Genomic DNA, 14414 nt, shown 5'->3' with positions numbered 1-14414 from the left:
CTGTCACTCAGTAACCCCTCTCCCCCCAGCGCCCTGTGTTACTGACTGTATCTCTACAAATGTTAATCTAGCTCCCTCACACTATCACTCAGTAACCCCACTCCCCCAGCGCCCTATGTTACTGACTGTATCTCTACTGATGTTAATCCAGCTCCCTCACACTGTCACTCAGTAACCCCTCTCCCCCCAGCGCCCTGTGTTACTGACTGTATCTCTACTGATGTTAATCCAGCTCCCTCACACTGTCACTCAGTAACCCCTCCCCCCAGCGCCCTGTGTTACTGACTGTATCTCTACTGATGTTAATCCAGCTACCTCACACTGTCACTCAGTAACCCCTCTCCCCACAGCGCCCTGTGTTACTGACTGTATCTCTACTGATGTTAATCCAGCTCCCTCACACTGTCATTCAGTAACCCCTCTCCCCGCAGCGCCCTGTGTTACTGACTGTATCTCTACTGATGTTAATCCAGCTCCCTCACACTGTCACTCAGTAACCCCTCTCCCCCAGTTCCCTGTTTACTGACTGTATCTCTACAAATGTTAATCTAGCTCCCTCACACTGTCACTCAGTAACCCCTCTCCCCCAGTTCCCTGTGTTACTGACTGTATCTCTACTGTTGTTAATCCAACTCCCTCACACTGTCACTCAGTAACCCCTCTCCCCCCAGCGCCCTGTGTTACTGACTGTATCTCTACTGATGTTAATCCAGCTCCCTCACACTGTCACTCAGTAACCCCTCTCCCCCCAGCGCCCTGTGTTACTGACTGTATCTGTACTGATGTTAATCCAGCTCCCTCACACTGTCACTCAGTAACCCCTCTCCCCCCAGCGCCCTGTGTTACTGACTGTATCTCTACTGATGTTAATCCCGCTCCCTCACACTGTCACTCAGTAACCCCTCTCCCCACAGCGCCCTGTGTTACTGACTGTATCTCTACTGATGTTAATCCAGCTCCCTCACACTGTCACTCAGTAACCCCTCACCACCCAGAGCCCTGTGTTACTGACTGTATCTCTACTGATGTTAATCCAGCTCCCTCACACTGTCACTCAGTAAACCCTCGCCATCCAACAACCTGTATTACTGACTGTATCTCTACTGATGTTAATCCAGCTCCCTCACACTGTCACTCAGTAACCCCTCTCCCCCCAGCGCCCTGTGTTACTGACTGTATCTCTACTGATGTTAATGCAGCTCCCTCACACACTCACTCAGTAACCCCTCTCCCCCCAGCGCCCTGTGTTACTGACTGTATCTCTACTGATGTTAATCTAGCTCCCTCACACTGTCACTCAGTAACACCTCTCCCCCCAGCGCCCTGTGTTACTGACTGTATCTCTACTGATGTTAACCCAGCTCCCTCACACTGTCACTCAGTAACCCCTCTCTCTCCAGCGCCCTGTGTTACTGACTGTATCTCTACTGATGTTAATCCAGCTCCCTCACACTGTCACTCAGTAACCCCTCTCCCCCCAGCGCCCTGTGTTACTGACTGTATCTCTACTGATGTTAATCCAGCTCCCTCACACTGTCACTCAGTAACCCCTCTCCCCCCAGCGCCCTGTGTTACTGACTGTATCTCTACTGATGTTAATCCAGCTCCCTCACACTGTCACTCAGTAACCCCTCTCCCCCCAGCGCCCTGTGTTACTGACTGTATCTCTACTACTGTTAATCCAGCTCCCTCACACTGTCACTCAGTAACCCCTCTCCCCCCCAGCTCCCTGTGTTACTGACTGTATCTCTACTGATGTTAATCCAGCTCCCTCACACTGTCACTCAGTAACCCCTCTCCCCCCAGCGCCCTGTGTTACTGACTGTATCTCTACTGATGTTAATCCAGCTCCCTCACACTGTCACTCAGTAACCCCTCTCCCCCAGCTCCCTGTGTTACTGACTGTATCTCTACTGATGTTAATCCAGCTCCCTCACACTGTCACTCAGTAACCCCTCTCCCCCCAGCGCCCTGTGTTACTGACTGTATCTCTACTGGTGTTAATCCAGCTCCCTCACACTGTCACTCAGTAACCCCTCTCCCCCCAGCGCCCTGTGTTACTGACTGTATCTCTACTGGTGTTAATCCAGCTCCCTCACACTGTCACTCAGTAACCCCTCTCCCCCCAGCGCCCTGTGTTACTGACTGTATCTCTACTGGTGTTAATCCAGCTCCCTCACACTGTCACTCAGTAACCCCTCTCCCCCAGCGCCCTGTGTTACTGACTGTATCTCTACTGATGTTAATCCAGCTCCCTCACACTGTCACTCAGTAACCCCTCTCCCCCCAGCGCCCTGTGTTACTGACTGTATCTCTACTGATGTTAATCCAGCTCCCTCACACTGTCACTCAGTAACCCCTCTCCCCCCAGCGCCCTGTGTTACTGACTGTATCTCTACTGATGTTAATCCAGCTCCCTCACACTGTCACTCAGTAACCCCTCTCCCCCCAGCACACTGTGTTACTGACTTTATCTCTACTGATGTTAATCCATCTCCCTCACAGTGTTACTCAGTATTTCGTCTCCCCCCAGCGCCCGGTGTTACTGACTGTATCTCTACTGATGTTAACCCAGCTCCCTCACACTGTCACTCAGTAACCCCTCTCCCCGCAGCGCCCTGTGTTACTGACTGTATCTCTACTGATGTTAATCCATCTCCCTCACAGTGTTACTCAGTAATCCGTCTCCCCCCAGCGCCCTGTGTTACTGACTGTATCTCTACTGATTTTAATCCAGTTGCCTCACACTGTCACTCAGTAACCCCTGTCCCCCCAGCGCCCTGTGTTACTGACTGTACCTCCCCTGATGTAAATCCAGCTCCATCACAGTGTCACTCAGTAACACCTCTCCCCCCAGCTCCCTGTGTTACTGACTGTATCTCTACTGATGTTAATCCAGCTCCATCACACTGTCACTCAGTAAACCCTCTCCATCCAACAACCTGTATTACTGACTGTATCTCTACCGATGTGAATCCAGCTCCCTCACACTGTCACTCAGTAACCCCTCTATCCCCCCAGCGCCCGGTGTTACTGACTGTATCTCTACTGATGTTAATCCAGCTCCCTCACACTGTCACTCAGTAACCCCTCTCCCCCAGTGCCCTGTGTTACTGACTGTATCTCTACTGATGTTAACCCAGCTCCCTCACACTGTCACTCAGTAACCCCTCTCTCCCCCCAGCGCCCTGTGTTACTGACTGTATCTCTACTGATGTTAATCCAACTCCCTCACACTGTCACTCAGTAACCCCTCTCCCCCCAGCGCCCTGTGTTACTGACTGTATCTCTACTGATGTTAATCCAGATCCCTCACACTGTCACTCAGTAACCCCTCTCCCCCCAGCGCCCTGTGTTACTGACTGTATCTCTACTGATGTTAATCCAGCACCCTCACACTGTCACTCAGTAACCCCTCTCCCCCCAGCGCCCTGTGTTACTGACTGTATCTCTACTGATGTTAATCCAGCTCCCTCACACTGTCACTCAGTAACCCCTCTCCCCCCAGCGCCCTGTGTTACTGACTGTATCTCTACTGATGTTAATCCATCTCCCTCACACTGTCACTCAGTAACTCCTCTCCCCCCCAGCGCCCTGTGTTACTGACTGTATCTCTACTGATGTTAATCCAGCTCCCTCACACTGTCACTCAGTAACCCCTCTCCCCCCAGCGCCCTGTGTTACTGACTGTATCTCTACTGATGTTAATCCCGCTCCCTCACACTGTCACTCAGTAACCCCTCACCCCCCCAGCGCCCTGTGTTACTGACTGTATCTCTACTGATGTTAATCCCGCTCCCTCACTCTTTAACTCAGTAAACCCTCACCACCCAGAGCCCTGTGTTACTGACTGTATCTCTACTGATGTTAATCCAGCTCCCTCACACTGTCACTCAGTAACCCCTCTCCCCCAGCGCCCTGTGTTACTGACTGTATCTCTACTGATGTTATTCCAGCTCCATCACACAATCACTGAGTAACCCCTCTCCCCCCCAGCGCCCTGTGTTACTGACTGTATCTCTACTGATGTTAATTCTGCTCCCTCACACTGTCACTCAGTAACCCCTCTCCCCCAGCGCCCTGTGTTACTGACTGTATCTCTACTGATGTTAATCCAGCTCCCTCACACTGTCACTCAGTAACCCCTCTCCCCCCAACGCCCTGTGTTACTGACTGTATCTCCACTGATGTTAATCGAGCTCCCTCACACTGTCACTCAGTAACCCCTCTCCCCCAGCGCCCTGTGTTACTGACTGTATCTCTACTGATGTTATTCCAGCTCCATCACACAATCACTGAGTAACCGCTCTCCCCCCAGCGCCCTGTGTTACTGACTGTATCTCTACTGATGTTAATCCAGCCCCCTCACACTGTCACTCAGTAACCCCTATCCCCCCAACGCCCTGTGTTACTGACTGTATCTCCACTGATGTTAATCGAGCTCCCTCACACTGTCACTCAGTAACCCCTCTCCCCCCTGCGCCCTGTGTTACTGACTGTATCTCTACTGATGTTAATCCAGCTCCCTCACACTGTCACTCAGTAACCCCTCTCCCCCCTGCGCCCTGTGTTACTGACTGTACCTCCCCTGATGTAAATCCAGCTCCATCACAGTGTCACTCAGTAACACCTCTCCCCCAGCGCCCTGTGTTACTGACTGTATCTCTACTGATGTTAATCCAGCTCCCACACACTGTCACTCAGTAACCGCTCTCCCCCCAGCGCCCTGTGTTACTGACTGTATCTCTACTGATGTTAATCCATCTCCCTCACAGTGTTACTCAGTAATCCCTCTCCCCCCAGCGCCCGGTGTTACTGACTGTATCTCTACTGATGTTAACCCAGCTCCCTCACACTGTCACTCAGTAACCCCTCTCCCCCAGCGCCCTGTGTTACTGACTGTATCTCTACTGATGTTAATCCAGCTGCCTCACACTGTCACTCAGTAACCCCTCTCCCCCAGCGCCCTGTGTTACTGACTGTATCTCTACTGATGTTAATCCAGCTCCCTCACACTGTCACTCAGCAACCCCTCTCCCTCCAGCGCCCTGTGTTACTGACTGTATCTCTACTGATGTTAATCCAGCTCCCACACACTGTCACTCAGTAACCCCTCACCCCCCATCGCCGTGTGTTACTGACTGTATCTCTACTGATGTTAATCCAGCTCCCTCACACTGTCACTCAGTAACCCCTCTCCCCCCAGCGCCCTGTGTTACTGACTGTATCTCTACTGATGTTAATCCAGCCTCCCTCACACTGTCACTCAGTAACCTCTCTCCCCCCAGCGCCCTGTGTTACTGACTGTATCTCTACTGATGTTAATCCAGCCTCCCTCACACTGTCACTCAGTAACCCCTCTCTCCCCAGCTCCCTCACACTGTCACTCAGTAACCCCTCTCCCCCCAGCGCCCTGTGTTACTGACTGTATCTCTACTGATGTTAATCCAGCTCCCTCACACTGTCACTCAGTAACCCCTCTCCCCCCAGCACCCTGTGTTACTGACTGTATCTCTACTGATGTTAATCCAGCTCACTCACACTGTCACTCAGTAACCCCTCTCCCCCCAGCGCCCTGTGTTACTGACTGTATCTCTACTGATGTTAATCCAGCTCCCTCACACTGTCACTCAGTAACCCCTCTCCCCCAGCGCACTGTGTTATTGACTGTATCTCTACTGTTGTTAATCCAGCTCCCTCACACTGTCACTCAGTAACCCCTCTCCCCCCAGCGCCCTGTGTTACTGACTGTATCTCTACTGATGTTAATCCAGCTCCCTCACACTGTCACTCAGTAACCCCTCTCCTCCCAGCGCCCTGTGTTACTGACTGTATCTCTACTGATGTTAATCCAGCTCCCTCACACTGTCACTCAGTAACCCCTCTCTCCCCAGCTCCCTCACACTGTCACTCAGTAACCCCACTCCCCCCAACGCCCTGTGTTACTGACTGTATCTCTACTGATGTTAATCCAGCTCCCTCACACTGTCACTCAGTAACCCCTCTCCCCCCCAGCGCCCTGTGTTACTGACTGTATCTCTACTGATGTTAATCCCGCTCCCTCACACTGTCACTCAGTAACCCCTCTCCCCCAGCGCCCTGTGTTACTGACTGTATCTCTACTGATGTTAATCCAGCTCCCTCACACTGTCACTCAGTAACCCCTCACCCCCCAGCGCCCTGTGTTACTGACTGTATCTCTACTGATGTTAATCCAGCTCCCTCACACTGTCACTCAGTAACCCCTCACCCCCCAGCGCCCTGTGTTACTGACTGTATCTCTACTGATGTTAATCTAGCTCCCTCACACTGTCATTCAGTAACCCCTCTCCCCCCAGCGCCCTGTGTTACTGACTGTATCTCTACTGGTGTTAATCCAGCTCCCTCACACTGTCACTCAGTAACCCCTCTCCCCCCAGCGCCCTGTGTTACTGACTGTATCTCTACTGATGTTAATCCAACTCCCTCACACTGTCACTCAGTAACCCCTCTCCCCCAGAGCCCTGTGTTACTGACTGTATCTCTACCGATGTTAATCCAGCTCCATCACACTGTCACTCAGTAACCCCTCTCCCCCCAGGGCCCTGTGTTACTGACTGTATCTCTACTGATGTTAATCCAGCTCCCTCACACTGTCACTCAGTGACCCCTCTCCCCCCAGCGCCTTGTGTTACTGACTGTATCTCTACTGATGTTAATCCAGCTGCCTCACACTGTCACTCAGTAACCCCTCTCCCCCCTGCGCCCTGTGTTACTGACTGTACCTCCCCTGATGTAAATCCAGCTCCATCACAGTGTCACTCAGTAACACCTCTCCCCCCAGCGCCCTGTGTTACTGACTGTATCTCTACTGATGTTAATCCAGCTCCCACACACTGTCACTCAGTAACCGCTCTCCCCCCTGCGCCCTGTGTTACTGACTGTACCTCCCCTGATGTAAATCCAGCTCCATCACAGTGTCACTCAGTAACACCTCTCCCCCCAGCGCCCTGTGTTACTGACTGTATCTCTACTGATGTTAATCCATCTCCCTCACAGTGTTACTCAGTAATCCCTCTCCCCCCAGCGCCCGGTGTTACTGACTGTATCTCTACTGATGTTAACCCAGCTCCCTCACACTGTCACTCAGTAACCCCTCTCCCCCCAGCTCCCTGTGTTACTGACTGTATCTCTACTGATGTTAATCCATCTCCCTCACAGTGTTACTCAGTAATCCCTCTCCCCCCAGCGCCCGGTGTTACTGACTGTATCTCTACTGATGTTAATCCAGCTCCCTCACACTGTCACTCAGTAACCCCTCTCCCCCCAGCGCCCTGTGTTACTGACTGTATCTCTACTGATGTTAATCCCGCTCCCTCACTCTTTAACTCAGTAAACCCTCACCACCCAGAGCCCTGTGTTACTGACTGTATCTCTACTGATGTTAATCCCGCTCCCTCACACTGTCACTCAGTAACCCCTCTCCCCCCAGCGCCCTGTGTTACTGACTGTATCTCTACTGATGTTAATCCAGCTCCCTCACACTGTCACTCAGTAACCCCTCTCCCCCCAGCTCCCTGTGTTACTGACTGTATCTCTACTGATGTTAATCCAGCTCCCTCACACTGTCACTCAGTAACCCCTCTCCCCCAAGCACCCTGTGTTACTGACTGTATCTCAACTGGTGTTAATACAGCTCCCTCACACTGTCACTCAGTAACCCCTCTCCCCCCAGCGCCCTGTGTTACTGACTGTATCTCTACTGATGGTAATCCAGCTCCCTCACACAGTCACTCAGTAACCCCTCTCCCCCAGCGCCCTGTGTTACTGACTGTATCTCTACTGATGTTAATCCAGCTCCCTCACACACTCACTCAGTAACCCCTCTCCCCCCAGCGCCCTGTGTTACTGACTGTATCTCTACTGATGTTAATCCAGCTCCCTCACACACTCACTCAGTAACCCCTCTCCCCCCAGCGCCCTGTGTTACTGACTGTATCTCTACTGATGTTAATCCAGCTCCCTCACACACTCACTCAGTAACCCCTCTCCCCCCAGCGCCCTGTGTTACTGACTGTATCTCTACTGATGTTAACCCAGCTCCCTCACTCTTTAACTCAGTAACCCCTCTCCCTCCAGCGCCCTGTGTTACTGACTGTATCTCTACTGATGTTAACCCAGCTCCCTCACACTGTCACTCAGTAACCCCTCTCCCCAGCGCCCTGTGTTACTGACTGTATCTCTCCAATTGTTAATCCAGCTCCCTCACACTGTCACTCAGTAACCCCTCTCCCCCCCAGCGCCCTGTGTTACTGACTGTATCTCTACTGATGTTAATCCAGCTCCCTCACACTGTCACTCAGTAACCCCTCTCCCCCAGCACCCTGTGTTACTGACTGTATCTCTACTGATGTTAATCCACCTCCCTCACACTGTCACTCAGTAACCCCTCTCCCCCCAGCACCCTGTGTTACTGACTGTATCTCTACTGATGTTAATCCACCTCCCTCACACTGTTAGCCAGTAACCCCTCTCCCCCCAGCGCCCTGTGTTACTGACTGTATCTCTACTGATGTTAATCCACCTCCCTCACACTGTCACTCAGTAACCCCTCTCCCCCCAGCACCCTGTGTTACTGACTGTATCTCTACTGATGTTAATCCAGCTCCCTCACACTCTCACTCCGTAACCCCTCTCCCCCCAGCGCCCTCTGTTACCGACTGTATCTCTACTAATGTTAATCCAGCTCCCTCACACTGTCACTCAGTAACCCCTCTCCCCCCAGCGCCCTGTGTTACTGACTGTATCTCTACTGATGTTAATCCAACTCCCTCACACTGTCACTCAGTAAACCCTCTCCCCCGATCACTCTGTGTTACTGACTGTATCTCTACTGGTGTTAATACAGCTCCCTCACACTGTCACTCAGTAACCCCTCTCCCCCCAGCGCACTGTGTTACTGACTGTATCTCTACTACTGTTAATCCAGCTCCCTCACACTGTCACTCAGTAACCCCTCTCCCCCCAGCGCCCTGTGTTACTGACTGTATCTCTACTGATGTTAATCCAGCTCCCTCACACTGTCAGTCAGTAAACCCTCTCCCCCCAGCGCCCAGTGTTACTGACTGTATCTCTACTGATGTTAATCCAGCTCTCTCACACTCTCACTCAGTAACCCCTCTCCCCCCAGCGCCCTGTGTTACTGACTGTATCTCTACTGATGTTAATCCAGCTCCCCAACACTGTCACTCAGTAACCCCTCACCCCCCAGCGCCCTGTGTTACTGACTGTATCTCTACTGATGTTAAACCAGCTCTCTCACACTGTCACTCAGTAACCCCTCTACCCCAGCGCCCTGTGTTACTGACTGTATCTCTACTGATGTTAATCCAGCTCCATCACACAATCACTGAGTAACCCCTCTCCCCTCAGCGCCCTATGTTACTGACTGTATCTCTACTGATGTTAATCCAGCTCCATCACACTGTCACTCAGTAACCCCTCTCCCCCCAGCGCCCTGTGTTACTGACTGTATCTCTACTGATGTTAATCCAACTCCCTCACACTGTCACTCAGTAACCTCTCTCCCCCCAGCGCCCTGTGTTACTGACTGTATCTCTACTGATGTTAATCCAGCTCCCTCACACTGTCACTCAGTAACCCCTCTCCCCCCAGCGCCCTGTGTTACTGACTGTATCTCTACTGATGTTAATCCAGCTCCCTCACACTGTCACTCAGTAACCCCTCTCCCCCAGCGCCCTGTGTTACTGACTGTATCACTACTGATGTTAATCCAGCTCCCTCACAGTGTTACTCAGTAACCCCTCTCCCCCCCAGCGCCCTGTGTTACTGACTGTATCTCTACTGGTGTTAATCCAGCTCCCACACACTGTCACTCAGTAACCCCTCACCCCCCATCGCCGTGTGTTACTGACTGTATCTCTACTGATGTTAATCCAGCTCCCTCACACTGTCACTCAGTAACCCCTCTCCCCCAGCGCCCTGTGTTACTGACTGTATCTCTACTGATGTTAATCCAGCTCCCTCACACTGTCACTCAGTAACCCCTCTCCCCCCAGCGCCCTGTGTTACTGACTGTATCTCTACTGATGTTAATCCAGCTCCATCACACTGTCACTCAGTAAACCCTCTCCATCCAACAACCTGTATTACTGACTGTATCTCTACTGATGTTAATCCAACTCCCTCACACTGTTACTCAGTAACCCCTCACCCCCCATCGCCGTGTGTTACTGACTGTATCTCTACTGATGTTAACCCAGCTCCCTCACACTGTCACTCAGTAACCCCTCTCCCCCCAGCGCCCTGTGTTACTGACTGTATCTCTACTGATGTTAATCCAGCTCTCTCACACTCTCACTCAGTGACCCCTCTCCCCACAGCGGCCTGTGTTACTGACTGTATCTCTACTGATGTTAATCCAGCTCCCACACACTGTCACTCAGTAACCCCTCTCCCCCCAGCGCCCTGTGTTACTGACTGTATCTCTACTGTTGTTAATCCATCTCCCTCACACTGTCACTCAGTAACCCCTCTCCCCCCAGCGCCCTGTGTTACTGACTGTATCTCTACTGATGTTAATCCTGCTCCCTCACACTGTCACTCAGTAACCCCTCTCCCCCCAGTACACTGTGTTACTGACTGTATCTCTACTGATGTTAATCCTGCTCCCTCACACTGTCACTCAGTAACCCCTCTCCCCCCCAGCGCCCTGTGTTACTGACTGTATCTCTACTGATGTTAATCCAGCTCCCTCACACTGTCACTCAGTAACCCCTCTCCCCCAACACCCTGTGTTACTGACTGTATCTCTACTGATGTTAATCCATCTCCCTCACACTGTCACTCAGTAACCCCTCTCCCCCCAGCGCCCTGTGTTACTGACTGTATCTCTACTGATGTTAATCCAGCTCCCTCACACTGTCACTCAGTAACCTCTCCCCCCAGCTCCCTGTGTTACTGACTGTATCTCTACTGATGTTAATCCAGCTCCCTCACACTGTCACTCAGTAACCCCTCTCCCCCCAGCGCCCTGTGTTACTGACTGTATCTCTACTGATGTTAATCCAGCTCCCTCACACTGTCACTCAGTAACCCCTCTCCCCCCAGCGCCCTGTGTTACTGACTGTATCTCTACTGATGTTAATCCAGCTCCCTCACACTGTCACTCAGTAACCCCTCTCTCACCCAGCGCCCTGTGTTACTGACTGTATCTCTACTGATGTTAATCCAGCTCCCTCACACTGTCACTCAGTAACCCCTCTCTCTCCAGCGCCCTGTTACTAACTGTATCTCTACTGATGTTCATCTAGCTCCCTCACACTGTCACTCAGTAACCCCTCTCCCCCCAGCAACCTGTGTTACTGACTGTATCTCTACTGATGTTAATCCAGCTCCCTCACACTGTCACTCAGTAACCCGTCTCCCCCCAGCGCCCTGTGTTACTGACTGTATCTCTACTGATGTTAGTCCAGCTCCCTCACACTGTCACTCAGTAACCCCTCTCCCCCCAGCAACCTGTGTTACTGACTGTATCTCTACTGATGTTAGTCCAGCTCCCTCACACTGTCACTCAGTAACCCCTCTCCCCCCAGCGCCCTGTGTTACTGACTGTATCTCTACTGATGTTAATCCAGCTCCCTCACTTTGTCACTCAGTAACCCCTCTCCCCCAGCGCCCTGTGTTACTGACTGTATCTCTACTGATGTTAATCCAGCTCCCTCACACTGTCACTCAGTGACCCCTCTAACCCCCCAGTGCCCTGTGTTACTGACTGTATCTCTACTGATGTTAATCCATCTCCCTCACAGTGTTACTCAGTAACCCCTCTCCCCCCAGCGTCCTGTGTTACTGACTGTATCTCTACTGATGTTAATCCATCTCCCTCACACTGTCACTCAGTAACCCCTCTCCCCCCAGCGTCCTGTGTTACTGACTGTATCTCTACTGATGTTAATCCAGCTCCCTCACTCTGTAACTCAGTAAACCCTCACCACCCAGAGCCCTGTGTTACTGACTGTATCGCTACTGATGTTAATCCATCTCCCTCACAGTGTTACTCAGTAATCCCTCTCCCCCCAGCGCCCTGTGTTACTGACTGTATCTCTACTGGTGTTAATCGAGCTCCCTCACACTGTCACTCAGTAACCCCTCTCCCCCCAGCTCCCTCACACTGTCACTCAGTAACCCCTCTCCCCCCCAGCACCCTGTGTTACTGACTGTATCTCTACTGATGTTAATCCATCTCCCTCACACTGTCACTCAGTAACCCCTCTCCACCCAGCGCCCTGTGTTACTGACTGTATCTCTACTGATGTTAATCCAGCTCCCTCACACTGTCACTCAGTAACCCCTCTCCCCCAACACCCTGTGTTACTGACTGTATCTCTACTGATGTTAATCCAGCTCCCTCACAGTGTCACTCAGTAACCCCTCTCCCCCCAGCGCCCTGTGTTACTGACTGTATCTCTACTGATGTTAATCCAGCTCCCTCACACTGTCACTCACTGGCCCCTCACCCCCCAGCGCCCTGTGTTACTGACTGTATCTCTACTGATGTTAATCCAGCTCCCTCACACTGTCACTCAGTAACCTCTCTCCCCCCAGCGCCCTGTGTTACTGACTGTATCTCTACTGATGTTAATCCAGCTCCCTCACACTGTCACTCAGTAACACCTCTCCCCCCAGCGCCCTGTGTTACTGACTGTATCTCTACTGATGTTAATCCAACTCCCTCACACTGTCACTCAGTAACCTCTCCCCCCCAGCGCCCTGTGTTACTGACTGTATCTCTACTGATGTTAATCCAGCTCCCTCACACTGTCACTCAGTAACCACTCTGCACCCGCAGCGCCAGTTTCCTGACCGCGCGCCCGACGCTCGAATGCTTTGGCCTCGCATTGACCCCGTGTTTGTGTCACCTTACCAGGTTCAAATCTCGACGCCGAATGAAGGTGATCGCTTCCTACTGGAGCCGACAGCGCCTTTCTCTCCCACGCTGGACTTCTCCTGAACCCTGACCTCCGACGACGTGTGAAGCGATATTTTCTTTCCCCACTCCACCTCCCACTAACCATAAAAGCGACAGAGATTGACCATGGCTCGATGACCCCCCTGCCCTAAGCTGTGCCTGGCTTATTCACTCTCTCTCCATCTCGCGCCCCAGCCTTTGCTTCTTGAGGGGTGGGGAATCTTTGCCACAGCGTCTCTCCCCCAACCCCGTCTGTTCACGGGAATGGGCGGGTGGGTATTCGCTGCAGCGCGGTGCTGAGGTCCCACGATAGCCGACGGTGCTGGGAAACCTGTGCCTGGATATGAATTGCCGACCCCCCAACCGTTGACTCAAGACTCTCGCTGTCCACCCTCGCCGATCCACCCCGGCCTGGTCCGAGCTCACAACTGTCCACGGAGCCTACTGGAGCTACTGCCCCCACCCCACACCTCCCACTCTCTACTGTGTCCAGGAGGCTGTGTCCATTCAGCCCCCTCCTACAACCCGTCACACAGGAAGCCATTCAGCCCCTCCTCGAGCAGTGGGATTAGGTTGGGATTGATACAGGTCGATGGGAAGAGAGTGGGGCAGTGGGATTAGTTTGGGGATTGATACAGGGCTACGGGGAGAGAGTGGGGCAGTGGGATTAGTTTGGGATTGATACAGGGCTATGGGGAGAGAGCGGGGCAGTGGGATTAGGTTGGGGATTGATACAGGGCTATGGGGAGAGAGAGGGGCAGTGGGATTAGGTTGGGGATTGATACAGGGCTATGGGGAGAGAGCGGGGCAGTGGGATTAGGTTGGGGATTGATACAGGGCTACGGGGAGAGAGTGGGGCAGTGGGATTAGTTTGGGGATTGATACAGGGCTACGGGGAGAGAGTGGGGCAGTGGGATTAGGTTGGGGATTGATACAGGGCTATGGGGAGTGGGGCAGTGGGATTAGTTTGGGGATTGATACAGGGCGATGGGGAGAGAGTGGGGCAGTGGGATTAGTTTGGGATTGATACAGGGCTATGGGGAGAGAGCGGGGCAGTGGGATTAGTTTGGGGATTGATACAGGGCTATGGGGAGAGAGCGGGGCAGTGGGATTAGTTTGGGATTGACACAGGGCTTTGGGGAGAGCGCGGGACAGTGGGATTAGTTTGGGGATTGATACAGGGCAATGGGGAGAGAGTGGGGCAGTGGGATTAGTTTGGGATTGATACAGGGCTATGGGGAGAGAGCGGGGCAGTGGGATTAGTTTGGGGATTGATACAGGGTGATGGGGAGAGCAGGGCAGTGGGATTAGTTTGGGGATTGATACAGGGCTATGGGGAGAGAGCGGGGCAGTGGGATTAGTTTGGGGATTGATACAGGGTGATGGGGAGAGCAGGGCAGTGGGATTAGTTTGGGGATTGATAAAGGGCGATGGGGAGAGTGGG

General features: G+C 52.6%; 1 protein-coding gene across 1 annotated transcript in view; it reads left to right on the top strand.

The window, feature by feature from the left end:
* Window positions 1–13020, top strand: part of LOC144676886 (CKLF-like MARVEL transmembrane domain-containing protein 5) — a 44063-nt gene extending 31043 nt beyond the window's left edge. The window contains exon 6 of the mRNA XM_078537204.1: window positions 12929–13020. Coding sequence (XP_078393330.1) covers window positions 12929–12951 — 23 coding nt within the window. The 3' untranslated portion in view covers window positions 12952–13020. The remainder of the gene's footprint in view (window positions 1–12928) is intronic.
* Window positions 13021–14414: the final 1394 nt, after the last annotated feature.

This window comes from Cetorhinus maximus, unplaced genomic scaffold (assembly GCF_964194155.1).
Source record: "Cetorhinus maximus unplaced genomic scaffold, sCetMax3.hap1.1 HAP1_SCAFFOLD_2048, whole genome shotgun sequence".
Taxonomy (NCBI): Eukaryota; Metazoa; Chordata; class Chondrichthyes; order Lamniformes; family Cetorhinidae; genus Cetorhinus; species Cetorhinus maximus.
The sequence above is the reverse complement of the archived record's forward strand: the minus strand, read 5'-3'. Positions and strand labels throughout refer to the sequence as shown.